Raw genomic sequence first — 27,938 nt, forward strand, 5'->3', positions numbered from 1 at the left:
TGTTATTGAACCTAACAGCTTTATTGAAAACACGAACCAGGCTCTTAATAAGCAAAGATGAAATTTCACAGTGTACGTCAAAAAAAAAAAAATCACACGGTTTTTTTTTTCCATATTTTTTAAAACTTCTTTTCATTTTTCTCTTTAAACATTTAACTCTACATAATAGGTACAAAATATAAACTTTTCGTTTGAACGATGTTAACACACAAAAAGCCGTGATGCCACTACTGCTATAGCAAAAGAGTCAGCGTGCAGCCACAGTAAACCCACACGGTACCTTTTTTCAAATCTTCTTCTTAACCGACGACGTTGAACTCAAAAACAAATCAGCCACGTTTTTTTCCTCATATAAATCGTATTGCAAAATCCTCCCCCCTCAACGACGTCCGTACTGCTCTCACTTCCCACACCTCATCCACCACCCCCCCCCCCCCCCCAAAAAAAAACCACTTTCAGAATAGGTTTTACAACGTTTCAGTCGAGTCTTCACCGGCCAGCCGTCGCACTGAACGTGACAAAACGCCTCGAAGCAAACACCCGCGTGTTACGTGTGCCACGTGTGTTACAAACAATTGGCTTTGTGCCGCTTCGCAAAAAAAAATGAAACAAAGACTGGCTTCGTGTGGTTTTTTTGTGCAACCAGACAGCGGGCTTGCAGGTTAAGGAAGGGGAAGTCTCCATCCACCTCTCCCTGCCAACTCCCGGCCGAACCAAACCAGGACTTGCGCCGCGCATCAAATATTTAGACGTTCCCAATGTCCATGAAACCGTGGCACCCGCATGTAAAAAGGGAACACGAGTGTAACAATGCTTCGCTTGCCCCCCCCCCCCCCGACACACACAGAAAAAAAAGTGTCGGGTTCTGATGGCTCTGGCAATTGTCCCCGCACGGACGGAGTTGGGCTATGGGAACGTCCTAAAAAAAAGAAATAGAACCATTGGCGTTCGCCAAAGACATCGCGTCCAGGATGCCGCGCGCAATTCCAGAGGGCGGGAGGGGTTGCACAAAAGCCACGCGAGCGAGCGATTTTGTAACTGGGGCACTGGGCGAGGTGCAGCAACGCCGCTGTGCGTGGATTGCCTGGCCAAAAACACAAAGTGGATGCAAAAGGGGGGTGGGGGGGGATAGGAAAAAAAGATGACAAATTTTGCCCCCCGTCCCCCAACTCTGAAACGCTTTTAATGTTTGGGTTCTAGGATGTACAGATGAGGGGATGGGGGGGGGAAGCTGTCATTTCGAGTCCGGATGGGGCAGTTCGAGGTCGTAACGAAAAACGGCACAAACGACGCGCGGTCACTCGGCCACAACCGTTTTGGAGGAGCTCCACAACACACAAAACAAAACTAAATAGCACCAAAATCTAACGCCCCGTCCGGCTGGTTACACCCCGCGCACACCGTGGGCAAGTGTCCAGCCTCGTCGGCCTGGGGAAGCGCACGCACCGTGTTCGGCCGAGCAAACTGTGGCCGACACCGAAAAAGAATTTCTATTGCATCCCCAGAATTGTCTCTTTCCTCCCCCCCCCCCCCCCCCCCCGTTTAATGCAAATTGATTTTTTAAGGGGGAAATTGCAACTGAAGCCAGTGTTTGTTTGTAGTGTACAGTACTTAGAGCACCCATCGAAGACAATTGTACTGAATAAGGGTGATACGCTAAAAAAATGTGTGGAAATGTGACCCCCAAAGTGAAATTCTCAAGGGACACAACAAAAATTAACGTGGCCAAATGAAAATAAATGCACACGTTTAAAAGTAGACGAAGGCGGTGCATGCGTTATTTGCGACTGGATGGAATAGTCGGAGTGCAACGCGGCCTTAATTGATCTCATCCCTCCATGAGTCAGACGACGGCAGGCGATCGTCGATTTAAATTAGTACGTGGAATTACTAATCGCGCGATCCAAAGGACTTTTGAATGGGAAAACCGGCGGCGAATCAAAAAGTCAGCGATGCTCACTCGCACAACATGAAATCAACAGGCATGCCGACTCCGACAAACGCAAAGCGTAGCTTGCCAAAAACGACAAATGGTGGGAATTCTGGATCGCTGGATTTTTTTTTATATCGCCTACGGAAAATGGCTCTCCTCGCAGCAGCGATTTTTTTTTTTAACCAACCATCGCTCGCCCCGTGGCCACCGATTCCCACCAAACAAGCCACCGTTGGATTTCGGCGACATTTTAGAATTACACGTCACCAGTCGATGGCGGCTCACTTAACAGCTAAAGACAGAAACCCCACCAGGCTGCAAGCAGCAGTGGTGGGGAGGGAGATGGGTTGAGGTGGCACAGGTAGCCTCTGACCACTGGACTCTCCGAACAGAGTGCACCGCAAAGGAAACCAACAGTGCACGGTTACGTTGCCGAGAGCTAGTGGATGCGTAATTGGCCACGATCACGATATTTTCAACTCTTGAGGCTGCCGCCTTCCCACCCCCACCACTGCCCCCCTTTTTCTCCCTTTCCCGGCACCGATGATTTATGCCTAAAGCTGTGGGGGTTTAAAGAGAGCTCCGCTCGACAATTTTTTTTTAGAAACATCCAGGTTTCCCTTCTGCAAGGCCAAGTCAGGTTTTGTGTGCACAGTTCACGAGCCATAGGGCATCTTAACCCTGCCACAAGCAAACACAAAAAAACGCGACGTGAAACCAAAAGCAACGGTTATCAACAATTTGGTCACACATCAGCCCGGTGAGAATTGGAAAGCCATGGGTCCAGCATCATAATTGTGGGTCTCGGTAAAAACTTACTCGATGACAAAAAAAAGTCGTGTTAGTGACACACGGAGGAGCGTGTGGTAATATAGCGGGCGTGCAAGGCTTCATGAACTTCACGTTCTCAGAAAGTCACCAAAACTTGGTCACAGAGATGCACGTATTATATAGGCTGTGCTACTGTGCAAACCACAATTGCGGTAAGAATTTCGTGGGATTTTTTTTACATGATTATATAGTTTTTACGAGAATAACAAAGAAAAACCCCTTGAAAAGCATCTTGTTATCAACGCGCTACGAAACGCTTTTATGCATGTCCTACAGACGCGATACTTAAATTTTTTACAAGGCAAAGTTATTATCCTACTTTTTAAGAAAAGCACAAAAATGTTTGCCCCGAAGCTGCCAAAATATGTTCCATGATGGTTCTAGTTAAATGTGCTTAAATATACATGTATTACATGTACACAAGCCTCGTGTGAATAACAATATATTGTTCATAGTGCAAAGTTAATGCTAAACTTTTACACACATTGATTATTTTTTTGTATGCATTACAGAAGCTAGTTCAGCACACAGACGCCATTTTTGGGGTGAGAAAACAGTGCACGAGGCAGATGTGGCCCAACGGTTCACGCGTTCATGCGAAACATTCCGGGTGGACTGATGACGTTACTACGTTGCTTTGCGACTTTGTCAAATCACATTGCCCTGCGTCGTGTCTTATAAAATTGCAAACGCAATTTCAACAAAGCCACCGCGCCTCTCTCTCTCGCTCGCTCTCATAAAGCACACCATAACGATGAGAAATCACACTACTACCAGCAATTTTCAGTTCTTTGGAAATTAAATAAACAGGGCGTTTAGACTCTAAACAAATAAAGAGCAACTATTTAGACAATAGTGTACCTTTACTGGTAATACATTCGGCTGAAAAAAGTCCAGATGGTTATCATCTGGATGAAACAGTGCAATTTTCTTCATAGTACAGTATCTTAAAGTTGTAATCGTTCGCCCCCCCCCCCCTGCACTCTCAGCCCCTGGTCTCAACCACTTGACACAACTTCCGCTGCCAAATCACACACACGATGGCTCAAACACCCAAATGTAACGACTACAACTACGCCTTACGAGAAAGTCGATCTAACCTGTATGGCACTTTCTTAACTCTAACTGTTCCTTAAAGAGTGGAACACATCATATACAGTATTATATAATCGCGCGCGCGCACACACACGTAAAACAAGCTATCAGTTTAAATGACATTAGGTGAGAAAGTCCAGTTGCTGGCCTTAGGCTTTTGACGAGTAGCCATCACACACACACAGAAACACATCTGCTACTTTTGTACTACGCACGGCAATAGCCGTTTTAAAAGGCCTGCACCGCCACAATTACACAGCCCATCAGCCACGACGTGGGGCTCCTCCCCGTTCCATCAACGCTCAACAACGGTCACTGTCATGTACGTTATGCATCTGGTGGCCAGCATAGCTCGAAAAATCATTGGGGAAAAAACTAAAAAAGTGCAGCATCACTTTACCAAGAAGCTTACAATATTCCTACCCCCCCCCACCCCCGTCCATTGAAAATGAAACGTACACATTATTTGCCATGTAATACTTTAAATGTATGTTGCGTGTTGACCTTATATAATTCTAAACATTTCTACTAAAAACTGTCAATTTTGATCACAGCAAAAAGCAAAATGTACAGTGTTGGCTTTTTTTGATTTTTTTCTTGTTTGTTGTTGTTGTCGTCGTCAAAATGAAAAAAAAAGTGTAAACTAGCACGGTAAACGTAGCGGATCACTACCTGCCTGAATGGCTGTCTCACATCCGGAGATGAGATGCGGGGAAAAAAGCGCAGCGAGAATCATCGCGTAAACCTCACGAAGCAACTGCTGCCCCACTTTGGTCACCTGCCCGCCCGCCTGCCCGCCCAGCCACCGCCCCCCCCCCCCCCCCTTGGGGCTGCTCACATTTTGAAAAAAGGAGGAGAGAGTTCAAGCTCCATCATCATCATCATCTCCGATGACGGTGGCAGCAGCGCTCTCTTGTGCTTAGGGGACAACGGCAAGAGTAAAAAAAATTAAAAGACAGTCGTGGGACTTTGCGTTAAATGCTCCAATCGAGCAGCGCCCCCCCCTCCTCTCTCTGCACTTTGTACCCTTCAATATTTTTTGCTTGCTTATACAAACTAAAAAGTGGAAAATAACATCTTCCCCAGCTTGTTGTCCAGACGTAAAGCTGCCTCACCAGCCCCCCCCTACCCCAGCTAGCTAATCAGAGTCTACAAAGATCCCCCCGCCTCCACCGCCCCCTTCCACCAACTGAAAAGAGCCCTCGGCAACATTTAGGCCAATTTTTATTTGGAAGGCTGTCCCCCAAACAAAAAAAGCAACCGCCTAACCGTTCGTAGAGATTTTAACAAAAAAATTATGATTCCACGACGGACGGGCGTACGGTGTTAAGATAGGATGGTTTAGTTTGCTGCTGTTGTTGTTGTCGTTGTCAGAATGACCGTATAAACCCAACTCGACGACGCGATAAGAGCAGCCCGCAAGCGCACTGGTGACAAGGAAGCGGTTCTAAATCTGTACGGAATCGACATTCAAGAGATATTATAACACCAAGGCCGCTGAAAAATTATAGCTAGTTAGCAGAGGTTGATATTTTTCCAAAGCGCCACCGCGGTACTGGATACGTTCATCAAATGCCCTCCATCCAATCCCGATGGAACTAAATAGATTAATGTGGCCACCGTATTGGGCTGACAGTTTTCACCATCCTGGAAATGTATTGAAGGTCTTCGTACAACGGACTGACGATATACTTACGCGTTCCCTTGATGAGGGAATAAAGACGCCACGTGTTTCAGAGCACCTGTCTCATAAATAAACCTTCAATGCAGGCCATCAATGTCCTAGTAGCTTAGGTACTTCAAAACTTCTATATACGTTCCATACGGGACAATCACGTGTACGCGCAAATGCCCGTGGCGCACACACACGCACACACACACGCTACACACAATGGGTCAAACCCTCCCTACTCTCTCACCCCCCCCCCTCTTCAACCCGATCCCGCTCCCCCCTGCCGCTTGCCCTCAGCCCCTCGACGCTTCCCATTGACGAATAACACGGCACCAAAACCAGTCCTACGGGAGAATTATCGTGTTGGCACATTGGAAAGGAAAACATAATTTCCTACATTTCCTTTAGTGTCTCCATGAAGCCAATATGGCTTGGTTGACCTTTCCATTGCTTTTCTAACAACTCCTCTTTCTCCCCAGCCCCCCACCCCCACCTCTTTACCCCCCCCCCCACCCACAAGAAACACACATTGTCAGACATCCCACCCAAGGGCCCCCTCCCCCTCATAACTAAAGGGGGGCTGCCCCACACCTCCCAAATGGATAACGACAGCTGTAACGCTATCTGTTGTCCGCCGGCGTCAGCTGCAGCATGGATACCACGCTTTGGATATCCTCTTCTGGTACCTACACAGCACACACACACACACAGAAAGGGGACGAGGCATTGCATTAAAGAATGACAAAAAAATTACGTATAGAAATTTATAAATCTAATCATTCTGGTCGAAGGCCTCCCCCCCCCCCCTCATGGATGCATCTGTCGTTGGGGTTGTTTGAACCATACTTCACCACGCCGGACAGAGCGGATTGGGGAAAGGGATCGTCGTGCTCAGGACTGGTTCAGATATCGCTCTGCGCTGAAGTTGGCCTTGGCCGGGAATCCATAACTGGTTGCCGGGTTGAAAGCGCATTGCACAATGCACGTTGAACTTCTTTCGCACGGTACATAGCCAACTGTGCTAATCGGAGGTGCGGTGGGGTTAGCTCTACTAACCACTGCGCCACCGACCTGCACTGACCGCTGTGGGGAAGTATGGCCAAATAACACTCATACTTCCAAATGGCACAGGGTGGTGGCCCTCATCCAGCAGTGGATTGACAAAAAAATGGCTGTGCATGTACTTTGCCCGACCAAACACGTTTACAACGTCGCGTAAGCTTGACTTCGGCAATGATTTCCAATACGCAGCAAAAATTATTTCAGATACCTCTTAAAGACACTCGAGACAATTTCACGCATTCGTAAGAACTTGTATAATTCTAAGGTTACCAAATGTCAACGTGAGCTGAAGTCGCCGTGCTATTGTTCGCTATCCTGAAGAGCTGTGCAAATATGAAAATGTGGAGAAAGTGATATGCCTCATAAATCATGCACTGTTCGTACTTGAGTTAACACTTAATGCCAAAAGACAAATTTATATTACATCTATGGGCTCGCCAAGTAGTTATCCATCCACTGTGCTGAAAAAAGGTATTGCCTGCATTCTCAATATTTTTTTTTTTGTGTACAGGAAAGAAAGCCACTGGATATGAAGAAAAAAATAGATCTCTAACACAGAGTAGAACTACACACCACGAACATTTGCTATGTATTAAATACTCAAATTGTTGGCAATCCATAAGACTGCGTTAAACTGTTGGCAATCGCTTATGTAAAACAAACACCGCTCGCAAGCTAGTGACAGGGAGATTATCAAGCTGTAAATGTAAACGCGAAGACACAAAACTGCTGTTCATTGGCAGACTTTAAGTTACTTTCAGGTTCAAATTAACAAAACACGGCCTCTGACTTTTAACGAGCAGCCAATCCGTAATCAATCTTTGCGAGATCTGCAAAGCCACTCGGACAGATCGCCCCCCCCCCCCTCAACCGCCTCGCCCCCCCCTCAACCGCCTCGCCCCCCCCTCAACCCCCTCGCCCCCCCCTCAACCCCCTCGCCCCCCCCCTCAACCCCCTCGCCCCCCCCCTCAACCGCCTCGCCCCCCCCTCAACCGCCTCAACCCCCTCGCCCCCCCTCAACCCCCTCGCCCCCCCCTCAACCCCCTCGCCCCCCCTCAACCCCCTCGCCCCCCCCCCTCAACCCCCTCGCCCCCCCTCAACCGCCTCGCCCCCCCTCAACCGCCTCGCCCCCCCCCTCAACCCCCTCGCCTCCCCTCAACCCCCCCCTCAACTGCCTCGCCCCCCCCCTCAACCGCCTCGCCCCCCACCCTCAACCGCCTCGCCCCCCACCCTCAACCGCCTCGCCCCCCACCCGCCCGCCTCGCCCCCCACCCGCCCCGCCTCGCCCCCCCACCCGCCCGCCTCGCCCCCACTGCTTGTTACAACAACAAAAAAACTTGGTAGGCATCCAACGCCAACACACCACGATGGGCCCACGGCTGCTGCTGCTGCTGCGTTAACGCGACCGGACATCTCCTCCGTGATTGGCTCACGTGTCGCGGGGCACAGGGCCCGGCCACAGTGCGGTACAGTGAGCAGCCGCGTGAAGCTGCACCACCACCACCACCAACAACGTGCTTTCTATTTGTATTGAGTTTAGGTTTTTTTTTTTAATACTTTTTACACAATTCTGGAAAAATTGCCAAATGCAGCTGGATGTTGTAATCACCAGCGTATACGTCGTACTCAAAATTTACTCTCCAACACACAACCTGAAGTTGTAACTAATTGGCACGCTTAGTTTACGTGACAAACCTTACTCATTTAGCTGCGTCGGGTTGGTGGCGGCGGGTTTAACGAGTTATATTTTACACGATACAGCCAAAAAAAAACTTTCTTATTAAAAGTTTTGCTGTCCATTTTAAACGGTGAAACATGGGTTTTAGTTGTGTTGATGACCTACGATCCAACTGAAAAAATCTAGTCACTGGTGCTTGTACATATTCTTAAAAAGCGGAAAATGCCAACTTTGTTCAACGGTGAGCTTGAACGCTAACCCAATAGAGCCACTTGCGATCGCAAACTTTTGCTGTCAATTTTTGTAAAAGCAAACACTTTTAATTTCTAATAACCTCGAAAAGCCAACCGGGGAAAACTGGACAATGTCGCTTGCACCTATCCTCAAGATGTGGAAGACGCTTACAGTACTAAACACAGTGGATTTAACCCTATACGAGCCATCCGAGATAAAGAAGCAACAAATTTACTTTCACACAAGCTCAGCAAAAAAAAACCTGAAATAAATAACCGAATGTGGATTTTTAAAAAAGTAAAAAAAAAGCCATTAGCTTTGTTCTAGCTGTTAACGTCATTATCATTTTTTTTTCTTCAGGAAAAACCGGAGTCACGCGATAGCCGCTGTGAACCGAGGAGGCAGGAACTCCCTAACGGCACGGCCAGGAAGTCCAAACCCTGAGCGCGAGAAGCACAAGCCACGGACGTGCACACACACGGAGTGGGTTGGGCTGCTGAAATGGCAAAAATCCCGGGCACGCACGGGACAAGCCCAGCCGACTTCATTATCACCATCACCGCACGCTGTGTCACTATTACGGCGTTGTGTCACCACCACAAAACAAGCTGGCACCCCGTTTAAGCCCACAAGTATATGGACCGTGAAGCACTCTCCCGTTGTCTGGAACTGGAAACAGGTGTTGCTTTCATGATTTTCTATCCAAAATGGTAGAATCACTGGAGGTTGCATCATCATCATCTATGTGGGATACGAATCTACGTTTAAAGGGTGGGGATTGAGGGTGGGGGGGAGGGCAAAAAAAATTGTATACAGCAGGGAAAAGTGTTTTTTTCCTTTCAAAAATTGAACTAATTTGTTCTAAAGGTTATCGAAGCGTCAGACTGGAAAAATGAGACGGGGTCTCTGGCGCGCACGCACGCACTCGTGTGTGTGTGTGTACCCATCGTTAGCGAATGCACAGTGCACGCCCGACGGACCTGGCTTCAAAGGGCTGCCATGAAACTGCTGCACAGTGCTGACCATGCATAAGCCAGGAGCGGGGAGGAGGGGGGGGGAGCTTTAAACCATCAGAACGTAAAATTGACACAGTCAGCTTTCCACCTAATGGATCCTGCTTAATTAACCGCATGATGTACTTTAATTTGTAAAGGTTCAAATGGTAACGTGGTGCGCCTCCCCCCATCCCCCCACTACCCCCTCCCGACCCCCGTAATCGGCTACAGGTCTGGACGCAAGAAATGCAGAAGTCATGGTGTGAGCAACAAGCAGAAAAGCTCTACTTTGCGACGTTATACAACATTGCTGGAGATTAGGTTCGCACTCGGGCGTCGCCCACCCATTTGCTCACCTACGATTTACTTTTAAGATGCGCAATTGCCAAGGAAAGACTAAAACATCACGAAGTTTGTATTTTGAGGAGAGGCGTAGAGACATACACGGATAGGTTTGGAACCAATGGACGGCACTACGCAGCCCAGAAGAAGCACCCCCCCCCAAAAAGTTGAAAAAGGAATTGGTGCACAACATGCATCACGCTAAAGTTTCCTTGGGTAGGCGCGTACATGTTGTTTTTAAATGGGTTCCACTATATGAAGGACAGGTCATGCAAAGTAAAAAAAAAATCAGTTCCTCATCTTAAGTTTAAACCTAAACCGACCAAATGGTGCATCAAGGTTACATTCTACTTAAAGTTCATTTAGTGTCATGGGTAGGCCATAACACTTGTCCGTTATAATATTTTTGAGAAAACTTGATAAACAGGATTATATTTTTCCTCATTTGCAACTCTACACCCTTGCGGCAAAGAGTTTTTTTTACTCAAAGGTGGTAACGTTTTGAAAACAACCACTGTGCGCAAAAAGGCCCCTCTCTGTCCTTCCGAAATGCTCGTTTAAATCGGCCCACTTTGAGCTTCGCAAAGCGTAAACAGCTAAAACCTGTTGGGTGCTTTTTTTCCTCCCCTACACAAACCTCCGTGTATATTTTTTGAAAATCGTTCAAAATTGTTTTTTCCCTCGTGCAAGCTGCGCCCGTTAACAAGCAAGGCTCGAAACTAAAGTTTCAGAAATTAAGTAGTTTATTTTTTTTTACGACTTTCCTGCCAAAGCCTGCCTTCGTCAGCCAACACCGAGTAATGCGGGGTTCTAGCCAGAAACAAATGCAGCCTTACAGCAGCATCTGCGCAACTGGGACAGCCCAAGTCAACGCCAGGTCAATTTCCCACACATCAATTGTCCCCCTCTCATAATGAAATAAATTAACCACCAAAACCTGCCGCTAAGAAACCTGAAAAATGAGGACAAAGGGAAAAAAACCCAACCTTTTTTGTGATATCCTGAAGGTTTATATTCTTTTAAACCTATAATGAGGAACCTTTGTTGTGTATTCTAACGTATAATAGCAGCTGAATTGTAATTTACACTCTCGTGCCAAAATCGCAAATGCAGCGGCAACATTATTTTTTTTGTGGAGTGGATTTCAAACTCACCAGAGCGTGATCAAACTTGAATGTGCTGATATAGTAGGCCGAGATGTCTGCGTTGGCGAGCGGTTCCGATATCTGGGCCACGATGCCACACTCGTCTGCAAAAGTTAAAAACAAAAAACGCACGAACATTCGTTTTTGCTGCCACATGTGAATGTATAAGCGGCAAACGTACATTTGGCACCATAAAAAAAAATAGTTGGCGGCGCATCCTGTACGCGTGCGTTTGCCCGCGACAACAAGGCACAAACGGTTACGCAGAATCCCAACAGAGTTTCAACTGGGTCACATCCTAACGCAAAAGCTTTTAATTGCCCAAGAGAGGCCCGGTAAATTTGCTCAAGGCCATTAAAAGAATGACGTAACTTGTTTCAGATTTTTTTTTTAATGGGGGGGAATTCAAAGTTCTGTTAAAAAATAACTAAAAAATCTCAACGACTGCTCAAGGATATAATGTTCAGACGTGACACACGCTGGTATGATAAAAAAAACAGTCATCTTCAACAGGACTAGCTGTCCATTTGAACTATGTCACAGTTGATAATCCGTTCAGATGGCATCATAAAAGCAATGAAAGATTTACCGGCACAACACGCGTGTAGAATTGTACAACACAGTTGGGAGACAACGGGGTAATTTCCTACAAAAGCTTTTACACGCCTACAAAATAAGCATTATCACCGCTAGCATGCAAATATGCCGACTCATCGTCCGTTTAGACAGACGGAACAGCGCACACACGAGCGAGCTGTTGGTTTGCAGAAAACGCTCCAGATACAACATTTCCACTGCCCCCAGATGCAAACGAGGGCAATTGCACCCAATTACACGTGACCGAGTCGGGTGGAAAGCAATTTGTTCACTTGCGAAGGTGGATACATTACACCCCCCCCACCCCCAACAGTCTCGGTGACCTGCCATTAAATGTTCGCAAAATAAAAACCAAAAACATGTTTTTTTTTGTTACCCGGCGCTTGCAAGCTTATAAGGAGAGCACAGTTACGGACTTGTTACACACCCTGTGATGTGCAAAAATCCTTTTGCCCAATGCTAAACCCGGTAATGCAACCTTAATAGCTTGTTGACAAGACCATTTAATGAAGTGTTTTAAGAAGGCGGAGAGAAAAAAAAATCTTTGCAGACATTGCAGCAACAACACTTGAATGCCCCCCCACACCCCCCGCTAGACATTTAACTCTTGCAAACACAGCAAGTTGCAAAATGTGCCCTTTGAGCACAAGCAAACTACAAGGGGAAGGGGAGGGGATAGCCAACTTAATTCCACAAGGAGAACTGGAGAGAGAGGTGTCACTCGTGAGGCAGGCCACGAAGTTTTTAAAATTAATCCATCTTCCGTTAACTGTACAAGGCTCAAAATTAAATAACAGCAACATTCATCAAGACACTAATGTTTGTAGCTAGCAGTCAATCACGTAATGAGGTGCACGAGTGTCACTTGCTCGGCAAAATTGTTTAATATACGATGGCGCTTCCATAATTAAATGTACAAGAGGCGGGTGCATGAATGTGGATTACAATGAAGGGATGTTCGTTGCACGTATGTGTGTTGAACTTCTTTCGCATCGTACGTAGCCAACCGTGCTAATCGGAGGTGCGGGAAAGTGCATGAGGTTTGGAGTTTGGCAGACGGCGCTCAAACTTACCGAAACCCAGAGGCTGCCCGCCTATTCTCACCATCTTCCACACTTCCCCCGAGGCACTTGTGAACAGCAGGTTGTTCGGAAACCTACAGATTTTTTTTCACCAAACACGCACGAATCAAATTAACGCGTCAAAACCGAGCTCGCAGCATAATTTTGTCGCCGCACATGGCATCAGGAGAAATTTCCTGGCAATAACAAAGGGCTTGCCATGACTTTTAAAATCAATATTTTTTAAATGCTTCAAACTACGGCAAGACCTTAAAAACACAAGCATTTCCGCGAAATAACTACATCAACATAGCGTCGTCGCTGGTACTAGCGTTCGCTACAAACACCGTCTAAATTAGAAAATCTAAATTAAAAATAATCTATCACCTTTGTAGTGTGCGGGTATCCATGACCAGGGAGATGTAGCCCTCGATCAAGGAGAAGGAAAAAAACTTGATGAGTTCTCGATCTGCGTTGTCAGCCGTGGAGTCCTTGCCGCTGCAAAAAGGAACACGACAACCCTGTAAACAGCTTACTCCCGATTGTCGTCAGGGGGAGGCAAGGGGTGGGAGCGTAGAAAAAGTTGGCCTTAAGAAGATGAGTGGGAATAAAAAAAAAACAAGTTCTGTAGCACACCCACTCTAGAGTCAACACAGACGCCGGGTTTTACACGGAATACGGGAACAAGAACAGCGCCAGTACAGCAGTCACAGTAGTGGCGAGATGTTAACCACCTTGCCTGGTATACAGGAGGTCGTGGTTTCAATCCCATCCCTGACGCCTGCTGTATATATTTGGAGTTTGCATGTTCTCCCCGTGGTCGCGTGGATTTTTCTCCGGGTCCTCCGGTTTTTCACTCCACATTTAGAATCGACGTGCGTTTATAGATTATTTGGCTGCTGCTATATATTTCCACGTGATGATGAGCCACTTCGTTGAGATATCATTTGTGGCCAGGTCGCTTCTGAAAAGAGCCATATAGCTCTGTGGGCCTTCTTGGTAAAATAAAAAAGTTTAGTTCGGAAAAATAGCTTCGTTTACAGGCGCTGAACACAATTTAACTAAATTCTTTTGCACATTTTATGTCACTTCGCACTCGCGACTCAAGATGTAAACTTGAGTTCATAATTTTTTTTTTATCGCAGGTGGTGACACCAGGCAAAATAACCAGACCAAAAAGCATTTCTTAAAAAAATTCGATTTCAATTGAGAACTCATTTCTTTAGAACTGCTTTTTAGTTTGTTGTTCATCCCCCCGGTACCTCTGATGAGCATAGTTGGTTACGTGCAGTGCGAAAAAAGTTAAACGTACACACACACACATACCCAATGCGAAGCGAAACAGCCGGGCCTCATTTGCGTCCTGCCACGTACCTTCCCGAGTAGAACATGATGTCCATGAGAAGAGTTGTGATGAGTGGCAGAGTGGTGGGGTCGAGGCTCGTCACGCAGAACTGGTTAACGGGGCACGTCAGTGGGTGGATGACCGGCCTGCTCACTGCATGTCGGACGCACGGCAGGGGGGGGAACAAAACGCGAGAGGCTCGTACGAATGGAAAACGTTGGGCGTCCGTAAAGGATTAACGAAAAAATGTTACTTGCAAATTATCGAGAAAAATACGGAGACAACCCACCACTTTTAGGTTTCACGAAGCCGTTGACAATGACGGTGTCATCCAAAGCCACCACCTCGCCGTCAATCTCACGGAAAATGGCGAATTCCGTGGAGAGGGCATGCATCACGACCGGGAGGTCTCGCTCACGCACCTGCGTTTCGTACAAAAAAATATACCGATTAACATCCATCGTAAACGCGTGCTGTGCATTACAATTATGACTCAGAGGGGGGTGGAAGGAGGAGAAAATGTTTTTCAGGACAAGGCCACGCTGCTATTGCAGCCACTCGCACAGATTAGAGTGTTGACTTAAAATTATTCATTAAGGAAGCAACATCATTTTACGGGTCTCCGTTTGACACTTAACGCTTATTTCTTTTAGCGTAAACAACCCGATTCCTTCGGTTGCTTGATTGTGATCGACTGTTATCGGGCAACACATTCCCAACGTCATTCTGACTTGGGAGTGTTGAAGAAAATCGGCAGTCCTTTTAGTTTTCCGAAGAAGATGCCAAAGCCAGAGAGCAAATTGGGACATTGCCCTGACATGTGCAAAACTTGAGCGAAAATGTAATTTGGCACAAACACAGCGGTGAAACTCACACTAACTTACCTTTTGACACAAGCGCACTAAACATAAAAGGGAGCGAGCTGTTTTTTTTTACTTGTTTTTACAAAAGTCATGCCTCATACGCAAGACCTTTAAAACATTTTTTATGTATATTTTACATTATTGACATAAATGCAAGGACAGTGAAATGTTAATTAACGAAACGTAAGAATTCTGAGTCGGCCTTTTTAAGGTTACAACACCTACCATAAAAATAAAGCCGACACGTATTAATAGTCCTTATAAAAAGGTCACCACACTAAATCGTTGTCATTCATACTTAAAAACCAAAGCATTTTTCAATTCATCTGCTAAGAATGTCTAAAAAATATATATAAAAAATTCATATTATGCAAGACAACATGACGAGTTGTCAGGGAGCTGGTCAAAATCCAAGGGTCGTTTCCAGAACGAGAAAATGTGGCCAACGCACATTTCCATTTCTTCAATTGCACACATTCGGGAATACACCAACGTGTGGACGAGACAATGACCCAGTTGCAGAGCCAGACGACCGCAAAAACCTCGACTAATCCACCGACCCCCGTTTAACTTCGCGCAAGCCCAAGCAGGCAGGTGAGACGACTCCGTGTGTACGTATGTTCAACTTGTCGCACCGTACGTAGCCAACCCTGCCAAATCGGAGGTGCGGTACAGGGGGAGGTCAACAAACTACAGGACAAAGACTCGGCACTCTCGCTCGCTCACGCACGCACGCACAGCAATCTCACCAAGATGAAGTCGGTCTGGTACGTGGAGTACATGAACACGGAGACGTTGTGGTCGGCAAGCGGAGCGATGACGGACTTTGCGATCTTGGTGACGCCCACGGCCGGCGAGTTGGGGCTGTGTCCTCCGCCCGACACCACGTTGAGCGCCAGCCACGTGGCGTCCTCCACGCTGAGCCGCTCCGACACCGGCAGCTCTGTGCGTTTCCACGAGAGAATAAAAAACGTTAAAACCTGCGTTAAACAAAAAGTATAACTATTTCGGATGAAGACGACGACGACGGTTTGCTTGGTTGTAACCTTTTTGACGAGTTCTCGTATTACCTCCGATTAGCATGGTTGGCTACGCACGGTGCGAAAGAAGTTCAACATACGTACAGACATCAGACAGCTGGAGTTTATCGCGACAAAAATAGTAAACGCTCCAAACCGTTGGACTCTTAAAACTGGAAAGCATTCATCATTGGAAAAAAAATTACAAAATCAAGTCAAAATTGGAATAAACATGTTGTACAGATTTAGTTTATCACCGGGCTCAAAAATACCATTGAAAAGCTCAGCTGGCTTCACGCCACGTCCAGGTTCAAATATAAACTCCTGAATAAAAAAAAAGAATCACTCCAGTCCTTGGCCACTCAAACCTCCCCCCCCCATCCCAATATCCAAACGTGAATAAACACGTAAGATTCTTGCCAAGACCAATATATATTTGTTCCCTTCTGAGATTAAATCTGCCATTTACAAGCAACAAAAGACATACAATGAAAACCATTCACCCGATTACGCTCTAGCAATTAACAAGTAAACATTGGGGTTCAATTGCACGGTTCAAGACACTGTAAAAACGGGTCAGAATTTTTTTTACCCCTACAATCTATTGACAAAAAACACATCACAAATACAAAAGAAGGCAGTTGTTTTTGTTCAAACACCAAAAAGGTTTTCAGAAAAAAAATAACAATCCCCGCCGCTACCATCTGCAGGGCATATTCGGCAACGACCTCTGAGGCAACCTCCGATGCGGCGGTGCCGGTGATGTGCGCAGAGGTCGCAAACGGGTTTTGATTCCTTACCCGTACCCGGCCGCACCAGGGTCGCAAACGAGTACCCATACCCGTACCCGGCCGGGTACGGGTACCCGTTCCCTACCCGTACCCGTACCCTACCAGAAATGAGTGACAAACGGTTACTCACCAGTGACTCACGGCCTACCCGTACCCGGCTGCACCAGGGTCGCAAACGGGTACCCGTACCCGGCTGGGTACGGGTACCGGCTGGGTACGGGTAAGCCAGGTATCGGGTAGGGTACGGGTATCGGGTACCCGGTTGCGACCTCTGTGTGCGAGTGAGAAAAAGGCTGGCTGGGGGGGGGGGGGGGGGCAAAATAGCTGGGGGAAAGAAAAAAATCATCCCTCCCCACTTTCTTTCTGCGCAGTAAAGTGGAGATCCCCTGGGCGCGCATGTGGCCACCAAACAAAGTGTCTGCCCGGCAACAGCGGCGATGCCACCAATTGACGGGAGCGCAAAAACCTCCCCCAGCTCGTCCTGGCCGCAACAAACAATTTAACAGTTCTTGATGTCTCCGCTGGGACGTGATTACTTAATTTTAATTAGTGGTGGCCGCGTTATAGCTATGCCAAGGGTAGAAACGAGCTCGCCTGTTAACCCCCACGTGATGTATTTCCCGTGACTGTTATAGGGAGCGGATTCTGGAAACACGATTGTATGTTTTTCGCTCGAATGCTGAACAGTGCTTAACGGAATAAAACAAATATAGCATTTACAAAATTCCAGAATAAAATTAAAATGTGAGGCAAGCCATTAAAAAGTCAAGCAACTAGACAAAAGAACACGCCGTGACAGTGATAGCGATGTATGAAAAATGGGTAAAAATAACACCCAACGATTTCTTAACATTAGGGTAGAATACCAAAAAGGACTAATAACTAAAGGTGGAATTAATTACTTGAGCAGAAATTTGTAACGGTGCTTAAATAATTAATGGGCTCAGAGAGTGACTGCAACTGCGGTAATTAACACATTTGCCGAAATGTTTTAAATGTAATAATGCTAAAAGAATAATTGCATTGCCAATCAAAACCTTCATTATTTTGCGCAAAATTACATTTCAGGTTTTTAAAAACGGCAACACCCATTAAATATTCAAAACGGTGAAATCGGGCCCCACTAATTTCACAAACCTTCCACTGCTTAACAATTCAATGTGGGTGGGGGGGGGCACTCCCAAGGATCTAAGAAGACACTATATAACAGTTCTGCCAACTGCACAACAAGCTGGTATTTATCCGAGATAAAAAAAAAACATACTTATCGAGCTATTGCATAAGCACGCTACCACACAGCTAAGCCCAACGTAATGTTGACTGTTCCAAGGCCTGGGCTAGCTTTAATAAATAGGAGCCGGTGGAGGCTACAACATAATGAAGAAAATAAAACAGGGATTTTTATAGTTATGCAAAACAAACCAAACCAACAACAACAACCAGCCACTACCATCCAATCGAATCTGAGAGCCTAAAAAAAAACTGCTGGCTCTGCAAATCCGACAGTGGAAAGCCCTTGGAAACAAACCCAGCAGCCCTCTCCTTGTCGACGCTCTATTGGTCCACGGCAGCCAATCGCAAAGCCCGCAACAGCGTGCCTCCACAGCCAATCAAATCAACGGGCTCGCATTACACGTTTTATCAAGGACTCGATTGGCTACAGTCAAGAACAAAAATTGCACAAAACAAAAAATATAATCACATTTTATTAAGCGTACGTCCTCCCCGAGGCAGCAAGCTTCATTGGGGATATTCCACAAGAGTCGTTCGTTCAGATCAATTGGCCGTAGTACCCCATGTCACAGATCAGACGATTTGCAACACAATCATAAAAAGCACACACTTAGCAAGTGTAATGCATGACAAGAGTGTTACTTGCAAGGTACGCTTCTGTAATTATAATTTATAGATCAAGGAAGTGCCGAACAGAACGTACTATGACACGAACACAACAGGGTTGCCCTTTGCAACCCAAAGTCATCAAGGTCAACACAACATTCTTGGCACCAAGATGGCAAGATGTTAACTACCTCGCCTGCAATACAGGAGGTCGTGGGTTCGATCCCGACCCTGACGCCTGCTGCGTATTTGGGAGTTTGCATGTGTCTCTCCTCGTGGTTGCGTGGATTTTTCTCCGGGGCGTCCAGTTTTAACCCTCCACATTTAGAATCAACATCACACGTTTAGACTATTTGGCTGCTGCTATAGATTTCCACACGATAAGCCGCCACTTCGTTGAGCTATCATTTGTGGCGGACAGGTCGCTTCTGAAACAAGAGCTAGACAGCTCAGAGGGCCTTACCTGGTAAAATAAAAACTTGTTTAGTTTTAGTCGAGTTAAATTATATTTGCTTGTATACAATTCACAAACCCAAGACGCTATGGAGTACAGTAACAGCATTCTGCAGCGCTTATGTGCAACATTTAGCATTTTTAAAACGTGCCCAACGTTATTTATGAAAACAGATGTTGATTCTGAAAACACAAGGACTATGTAAGCCATTATCAAGACTCAAACGTTTTTTTTCTTTCCCACATGGAGATGAACAACTTCCAATTCCATCTTCCAGTTGTTGAAAATAATTCATCAGAGCAAGACTCCTCGAGTGGGGGGGCGGGGGAAATGAAATGTTTTTGCGTGTAGAAAAATAATACATCGTGCTACAACCGCTAAAGTTTCGCTCGCAAAAAATAACTTTGAGCAGTTCCGTAACAGAGCAACGCAGTGAAACCTTTACCGATACGAGGGACGGACAGCGATTACCGATTTTTAAGAAAACATTTGTGCTTCCCAAGAAACATATACACTCCATACATATGAAGACCTAAATAGCTGCCTGGGGTAAAGTCTATAAATGTTTGGGGAAATGTGAGCGAGCGACTGCAAGCCGTGCATAACTAGGACACAAATAAACAGCGGTCTCCCTAGCGAAGGCAGCCCGGGCGATGCAAAACATCTTGAGGGTGGCGCTGAGCGTTTACCAATACACACAACACATAAATGAACAAGACCAGAACACCACTGACGTTAAAATTATATTCTAACATGGCAACTGCTTTAACGTGAACCATCTTGAAGCTTGATCGATGTAACTTTATTAATAACTCGGTCACAGCCCAACGACGCCAGAATTCTTTCTCGAGAGACATCAAACTACACTATAACCACCGCCCCCTTTAGAAACACCAAGTAGCGAATGGCAAGGATACACACACACACCCACTGCAACTTCACTCTATGTTGGTAGTTGTTGGTATGTTCATAAGCAGAAGGGGGTGTATATATATGTCAAGATGGGTTAAATATAGACTACATTCAAAAACTGTTAAGACTACAATTCAAATTCTTTTACTTTTTTCAGCAGAGCGAGCGTAGCAAACGCCGTTGCACTGTACTCAGCTACAAAATCTACGCTCCCCCACCTTCACCTCCCCCCGCGTGCTGGCAAGCGTGAAGTATGGTTAAACAACACCACCCACGGTGAGGGAGTAGGGGGGGCCCTCACCTACAACAGCGATGTAAATGTGCAACAGATTCTATCAAACGATATGTTTGTATATATTATTTGCATATACCCACCTCCTCCCACCTTTTACCCACATTGCAGTAATTTTTTTTATCGTAAATAAACAAACTAACGCGACAATTGATGATGAAAAGTGCTTAGGATTGATTAGCCGCCGTCGTGTAAATTAATCAATCGCCTTCGAAAAGTCGCACGTCAATATGAACGCGTGCTTCTCTCGAGCGGGCCAACGTGCAAGAAAAGAGCGCGCTGCTCCTTGCCAAGAGGAATGCTGTCGCCCGAAGGGGAAAACAAGAATCCCCTTCCACCCTTGCCTGCTCGCTGTGCCACCCGTGTAATAATGTAGCAGTGGCGACGGGAGTGGGCCAGGGTCGGGTTGGGGAGAGAATTGATGGCACAAGCACATTCCGTGTAAAGCCCCGAAAACCCCCCTCTCGCTTGCACTCTCTAACCCCAACCCACCCCACCGACCCCCCCAAACCCATCCACCCCACCCCTCCGGTTGCAGAGCAAGAATCTTCCCTTCAATCCTGAGAAGTGGAGAGGGCGGCTGATGCAACCAGTTCTGTGTATGTCACCCGTGTTAAGATATTATCGTCGTAGTAGTGACATCAGTGGTCGTAACCTTTTTAGGGTTTGATAATCACGAAGGAGGAGGAGGAGTTCCCGTGTTGAATAAATTGGTCGCGGCACCGGAGAGAAAAAAAGACGGGACGATTACCATTTGGTATCTTACGCTACGGTTATGATGGATACCCCGCAGTGGGGGAGCGGGAGTGTGGGTTTAACTTGCCAAAAAAACAATTACATTAAGACGATTCCAAGAATAAAGGTGAAATGCGGGCAGTAAAAGAAAAGGCAAACATTTAGTTCAAATAATTAGTGCTACAAGCTTGGCTTTTTTAAAAAAAAATGGTTACCTTTAAATCCTTCTTCATCCACAATCATGGTGAAGTCGTCCGGTGTTTCCGTCAAACTGAAAAACTTACACCTGAAAGACACACGCACACATACACACACACAAATGCCAACACCTCATTAACAAAAAATGTGCCACTTCAATTACTTAATGTGACAATAGCACCAACTTAAATTTCCGCAACGACCGTAATTGACGGTCTGGACGTGAAACTACACAATGCATCAACGCACAGAAAACGCGTTATAAAATCAGACGGAACACGAACCATTAGGCGCACATCTTTAGTAACGAACTTATCAAAAACAGCTCGCGATGCGAGTTCAAGAACACTCCGATGAGCACAGCAAACAGAATAACCTTTCCCCAACACCACCTTCAATAAAAGTAGGTTTAAAAAAATCAGGATTATTAGAGCATCGAGTGCAACATATTTAGTAACCGAATGAAACTACCTAAAAATTTTTTCTATAAAAGCACCATGCAGCTGCTTTGTGGAATTTTAGAAAAGAATGCTCCATGTACAAAGCCCTTCTTATAGTGAAAAATTGCAGGAATGTATTCCGAACCACAAAAAAACAAACACGTACTTTGTAACACTTGGGAAACACGTACAGGTTATTACATCAGTAGCATACAGCGAGAAATACTTTTCTCCAGATGGAAAAAATAGCCTGCATAGCAGCAACCCCCCCCCCCCCCCCCATCTAACATTACAGCTATATATAGCTGCTTATTAGACTTGCTTATTAAAAACAACAGCACCCACTCCACGTATCTACAATTTTAAGCTTCTGTTGAATTTAAACCACCACCTCTAATTTCTAACCGACCTCGACATCAAACTTGTATTAGGCTGCCAATCAAACGAACGTATCCATAATATTCCCGATGTCATGTTCAACTTCCTTGGGCTCACGGCACACAAGCTATTGCCGGCGGATTTGACATACATAGAAAACGAAGCCAAAGTGCAAATATTTATCTCCACACTATAAAACTTTAAATGTGTTTATCACGTAACAACCACCCCCACCGCCCATCCTTCACATCACTGCAAGAATAAGGCATGCATCTCTTATAGCTTCAACAACAACAAAAACCCCAGGGCTCAACTGCTGAAAGATATCACAGTGACAATAAACCAACCTCTTCCAATTGAAACAATCGGCGTGTTAGAGGTGTACATTGTTAGAGCAAAAAAAAAGTCAAACAAAGCAAAGCCCTTTATTACCTGCGTTGGTCATTGTCAATGTTTTCTCATTAATTGGGTGAAGATTACGTTAACATTTCAAGTATTGTTCCCGATCACCTCTACAAGGCTGCACATTTAATGAACCAATGGATTTACCAAGTTGACCGACCGAATACTTTAGCATGCGAATGGGGTTTTAAACCGACAAATATTTCCACTCACGTTCGCCTTGCAACAAGAAAAAAAAACTAAATTCGTGAACGACAATGAAAAATCGAACCTAAGGTGGTGAGCAGTCCGCAACTGGTCGGGAAATCTGGCTGCCAACTCAAAAAACGGAAATCGACATTTGAAAAGTTGGCCAATGCGTGGAGACTCCACCTTTCCGACTCGGCAGCGAGGATAGCAAGCGGGTGAGTCGTCACACAAACATGCTTCCCAGATGCAAGTTAATGGTGGGGAGGGGGAAATAAAACAGACCTTTAATTTTTCACTCAATTTGTTGGATTTTGTAAATGTGACGGATTAGCTTTTAACCAGAAAAAAGCTGAAATTAATCCACATCACATGACGCGCTCTCTTGCTCTAAGGGACATACAAATAATATATTTGAAAGTAAAGCACGAACAGGGAAGATGACGAATGTAAGGGAATGTCTCTTAACGTCTTTTAAAATGTCAGCTGAAAGGTTGACTTTAATTTCCTGCCGTGGAACAATACTTTCTAAACGTATTTACTGCATACAGTACATAAATTAATCTGCACTTTGCTGTTGGAAGGGGAAAAAATATCTAAATCAAACTCTTACTCGGTGCAACGAGTATTCGTACTGTCATTGTCTACGTTGAGCTGCCAGCACGTAGAAATAAGCACTTTTTTTAACGCAGACATCTAAATTGAGATTAACTCGAAAAATATATATGGGCAGAAGTCACGCTACCCACAAACACGCCCACACGGCGCTCGATGCGGCTATTTATTTTTTTATTACTAAACATTGCTCATCTCGTGTGGGTTGTTGCTGGGGGAGAATTTTTTTTATGGTTCTACTTGCATTCTGCCTCGTCCATTGGCAGTCTTACCATCAATACACACACTGACCTATAACTTGCAAAAATACATTAACCGCCCCCCCCCCCACGCGGTTAAAAGCCAGGTAAAGACACTGGGGGGCTGGATATGGGCAAAGAAGGCAGCGAGGAAGAAGATTCGTCGCTTGGTGGCCGGTGGAATTGATGGGGTTGCCACACGTGTGCCCAGTGGACTCATGCCCTCTGACCAGTCACCGTACAGGTCAAAGTTGCACCCCACCGACACCACCACCTTACGTTCTAATGCACCCCTTCTCTGCAAGCAATGCTTGCCACTGCCGCCCACTGGCATGCTGGGTTCAAAAGGCCAAGGCAGTGGGGGATTTAAAGTTGTGCCACAATTTCATGAATACTCTACACAGTACCTAACAACACAACAACAACCGTAGGAAGGAATAACAGCAGTTCTCATAACATGATTCGCTGGCATGTGAAATCTAAGGACATGTGTTGGCAGGAGTACACAAGGACAAATAACAAAAAACACGTCATTAATATTACTCAATAATATGACGCTGGCATGTCATTGACGAATGTGGCATTTTTGTTTTACCAGATCATTCACATAGCATCTTGTTGCAGCAGTAGCTGTGCAAGGGCTTTTGGTGGGTTGTTATTGAAGACCCTGGGGCCCTGCTTGAGAGGGTAGCCAACACCTTAGCTTAAAGAATTCCCTCCAGCATAAATATATATTCCGATTCAATGGCGCAAGTCCGGCATGAATCAAATGGCCGCAATTAACACATTATGGTGTATACCATTGTGATGTTTGTCTTACGTAGAACATTTGCATTTCACGGTGTTCCAAAGTTAATGATAGAACTCAACGCAAATATGGTACAATAATAAGTTGGGTTCTATGTCCCGGTGGGGGGGGGGGGGGGGTTAAGTTGATTTAAGACCATGGCTAACATCAATGGTAAGTGACATTAACTGATCCTCGAACCTACCCTTCAAACCCACATTGACCAGCTAGGTGAAGTATGGTCAGATAACCATTCAGTAGCGGACTGAAAAACACCCGTACAGATTATTTCTCTTTATTGTTACAAGGTATGGGAATTCTACATTACTATGCAACGCTTGCAGGGTTACTACAAAACCAAACGTGACGTAGTTAATACGACACGTAAACGCAACCACGGAAATCAATTTCACTGGAACTAAATGAACGCGATTGTGACCGCATAAACCCAATGGGGGTCGCGGTGTAACATTGTTTGGAAGTTAACCACGCAGACCCAATGCGGTTATAACGCGAGCAGCAGTGTACGTGAATGCAACCGGCAACAGCCCTATGCGGCTGTGACTTTTGAGAATGCGAATGACCGGCCGCTAAACGATTCGAGGTCGGTGTTCAGAGTCAGCGCGAGGTCAGGGCGGGGTGTGTAGGTGAAGAGTTCAGCAACAGGCCCGACATTTGCTGGATATTTAAGAGTTCTGGGCATAGGAAACGGTGGCCAAGCGGAGTGGTCGGAGTCAAGGGACCGGGCAGGACTTGTGGGGCCATTTTCTGGGACTCTGAAAAGCCGCTCCGAGTTCGATTCGCTGCTACGGCGAACAAAAAAAATCCCGCATTGACGAGCGTGGGGCGAAGTATGGTCGAACAAACCTTCTGGCCGACAACCCTGTGGAAGATGCCTTCAAGCAGCAGGTAATACCGTTAAGGCATTGACAATAGGTCGGATGCGAATTTTTATGAGCTTTTTTTATGTTATACTCATAAACGGGGCAGGAGTTAGGGGGTGCAATCATTAATTATGTGCAGAGGTCGAGGCTTTGCCAACAGCTGTGCAGGGGTTAGGTCCCAGTTAAGCTTCTGGATGGTTCGGTATTTGTTAATGCAGGGGAGGGGGGGGGTTCTAAGCTCCGATTAGCGCCGCGGTTTGAGATCGACACCGATAAACGTTGCGGGTTTTTATGTTTTAAGTCAATAGCAGTTTGCCCGGCCAGTAACAATGATTCGTGGTGTGTTTTTTCGTGTGCGCTTGTTTGTTGGGTGACTCGGTACTGAGAAACTGTACAACAAAAAAATAAAATGGGTAGAAAATCATGATTAACATTGGTCGCGGTTTTGCAACACGCGCCAACGATTGCACTACCAGATTACTGGACACCTGTGCAAAAAGAGCTTTATCGCTCATCGGATTCCTCCAGTATCGACACACGTAAAATCCGATTTTGAGATTCGAAGAAGGCACGAGATTATGTAGTTTTTATCGGCTGCCGCGTGCTAATAAGATCGCGAATCGAAGCTGCAGCAAGCGCAATATGTAAGTGACTGCACCGCATTGCAAAAGGGGGGCATTGCAAGTTCCAATTAAGGTTCGAAGGCCAGGCACTAAGAAGTTAACTCCAAGGTACTGGGGGTCGCAGGAGATGGGTGAACAACGCGTGATGAGATAGGCACTGTTCCTTTAATTAATTTTCACTGGGGCATTTAACAAGTTCCGTTAAGGTTTTTGCGGCCCGTATTCGGTGCAAGCGTTGCATCACGGTGCAAGTGACACGTCCAAGTTATCCTTTATCGAATTGACGGAGTTTGCGTCACAGGTTGAATACGGTAACCAAAATGCAGACCGTTAAATGCCCGGGATTTTAAAACAAGTTTTCCGGTATCCCCTTTGTCTCACCGGGGTCCCCATATTTCACTGGGGGCACGTGTACCCTCCCAACCCCACCCTGTGTCCCACCCGAGGCACGTGTAACGCCACCATGTACCCGTGTCTCACCGTGTCGCCCCCACGTGTCTCACCGGGTACCCGTCTCAACGCCCCCCTGTGTTCTACCGGGAACCCGTGTCACCCCCCGTGTGCCCGTGTCCCACCGGGTCCCCGTGTCTCCCGGTGTCTCACCGTGTGTCTCCCCCCCACGTGTCTCCCTCCCCCCGTGTCTCACCGTGTCTCCCGGTGTCTCACCGTGTCTCCCCCCCCCACGTGTCTCACCGTGTCTCCCCCCCCCCACGTGTCTCCCCCTCCACGTGTCTCACCGTGTCTCCCCCCCCCACGTGTCTCCCGGTGTCTCACCGTGTCTCCACCCCCCCCCCCCCCACGTGTCTCCCCCCCCCCCCCGTGTCTCACAGTGTCTCCCCGTGTCTCCCGGTGTCTCCCGGTGTCTCACCGTGTCTCCCCCCCCCCCCGTGTCTCCCGGTGTCTCACGCACCGTCTCCCCCTCCCCCCCGCGTCTCCCGGTGTCTCACTCACCGTGTCTCCCCCCCCCCCCGTGTCTCCCGGTGTCTCACTCACCGTGTCTCCCCCCCCCCCCGTGTCTCCCGGTGTCTCACTCACCGTGTCTCCCGGTGTCTCACCGTGTCTCCCCCCCCACCCCCCACGTGTCTCCCCCTCCACGTGTCTCACCGTGTCTCCCCCCCCGCGTGTCTCCCGGTGTCTCACCGTGTCTCCACCCCCCCCCCCCCACGTGTCTCCCCCCCCCGTGTCTCACAGTGTCTCCCCGTGTCTCATCGTGTCTCCCGGTGTCTCCCAGTGTCTCACCGTGTCTCCCCCCCCCCCCCGTGTCTCCCGGTGTCTCACTCACCGTGTCTCCCCCCCCCCGTGTCTCCCGGTGTCTCACTCACCGTGTCTCCCCCCCCCGTGTCTCCCGGTGTCTCACTCACCGTGTCTCCCCCCCCCGTGTCTCCCGGTGTCTCACTCACCGTGTCTCCCCCCCCCCCCCCCCGTGTCTCCCGGTGTCTCACTCACCGTGTCTCCCCCCCCGTGTCTCCCGGTGTCTCACTCACCGTGTCTCCCCCCCCCCCCCCCCATGTCTCCCGGTGTCTCACTCACCGTGTCTCCCCCCCCCCCCCGTGTCTCCCGGTGTCTCACTCACCGTGTCTCCCCCCCCGTGTCTCCCGGTGTCTCACTCACCGTGTCTCCCCCCCCCCGTGTCTCCCGGTGTCTCACTCACCGAGTGCGATCGGTGAGGAAGGCGAGCTTGACGAGCCCGTGAGTGAACAGCGGAAGACTCTCCCGGGCGATGCTCGCGATCTTCAGACGATGTTCGAGAATGTGCAGCTCCATAACTAACGACGAGGAGGACGAGGACGACGATGATGACGAGTAGGAGGATGAAGATCTAATGCGTGCCGACTGCAAGCCCAACAACAAAACAAGAAAAACAACCCAGTGGGCATCACGAACCCGGCAGCTACCGCACAACAGCACGGGTTGGCATCACAAAAGAAACGCAATTCGTTAACAGCTTAAATCACAATGTGCAATGTTTAACAAAGTGCAGTCCATACCTCGCCGGGGAGGAGGAGGGGGGGGGTAGAGACGGTAGCAGCTCCACTAACAGCGCGATTCGGCGGCGTGAGATACTCACAAACAAGGTTCGTGAAATTTTAATATTTTAAACAAATTTCGCTTCGCAACGACTACTACAAAAAAAACAATTACTTCAATCGTCCTAACCTCGTCCTCGTCGTCAAGCACTTTGCTGGGTCCGCCGTTCGAATAGCTTTAGGGGGGGGGGTTAGCAGGCTTTAGTCTTTGTTGGTTGTCTCTGCGTCGTTGTTGTTGATGAGCTGTTGATGAGATGCTGATGA

The 27,938-nt window shown here is 47.1% G+C and overlaps 1 protein-coding gene across 1 annotated transcript; it reads right to left on the reverse strand.

Moving 5' to 3' along the window:
• On the reverse strand, window positions 1–27,938 carry LOC133348369 (cytosolic arginine sensor for mTORC1 subunit 2-like). Its single transcript, XM_061561136.1, has 10 exons — window positions 27,636–27,938; window positions 27,299–27,480; window positions 21,111–21,181; window positions 15,603–15,796; window positions 14,280–14,412; window positions 14,020–14,143; window positions 13,033–13,143; window positions 12,658–12,740; window positions 10,997–11,091; window positions 1–6,217 (listed from the first exon to the last, which is right to left on the reverse strand). The coding sequence occupies exons 2-10, from the start codon at window positions 27,409–27,411 to the stop codon at window positions 6,152–6,154; spliced, it is 990 nt and encodes a 329-aa protein (XP_061417120.1). The 5' UTR covers window positions 27,412–27,480; window positions 27,636–27,938; the 3' UTR covers window positions 1–6,151.

This window comes from Lethenteron reissneri, chromosome 27, assembly GCF_015708825.2.
Source record: "Lethenteron reissneri isolate LAM-NWPU_2019-01 chromosome 27, ASM1570882v1, whole genome shotgun sequence".
Classification (NCBI taxonomy): domain Eukaryota; kingdom Metazoa; phylum Chordata; class Hyperoartia; order Petromyzontiformes; family Petromyzontidae; genus Lethenteron; species Lethenteron reissneri.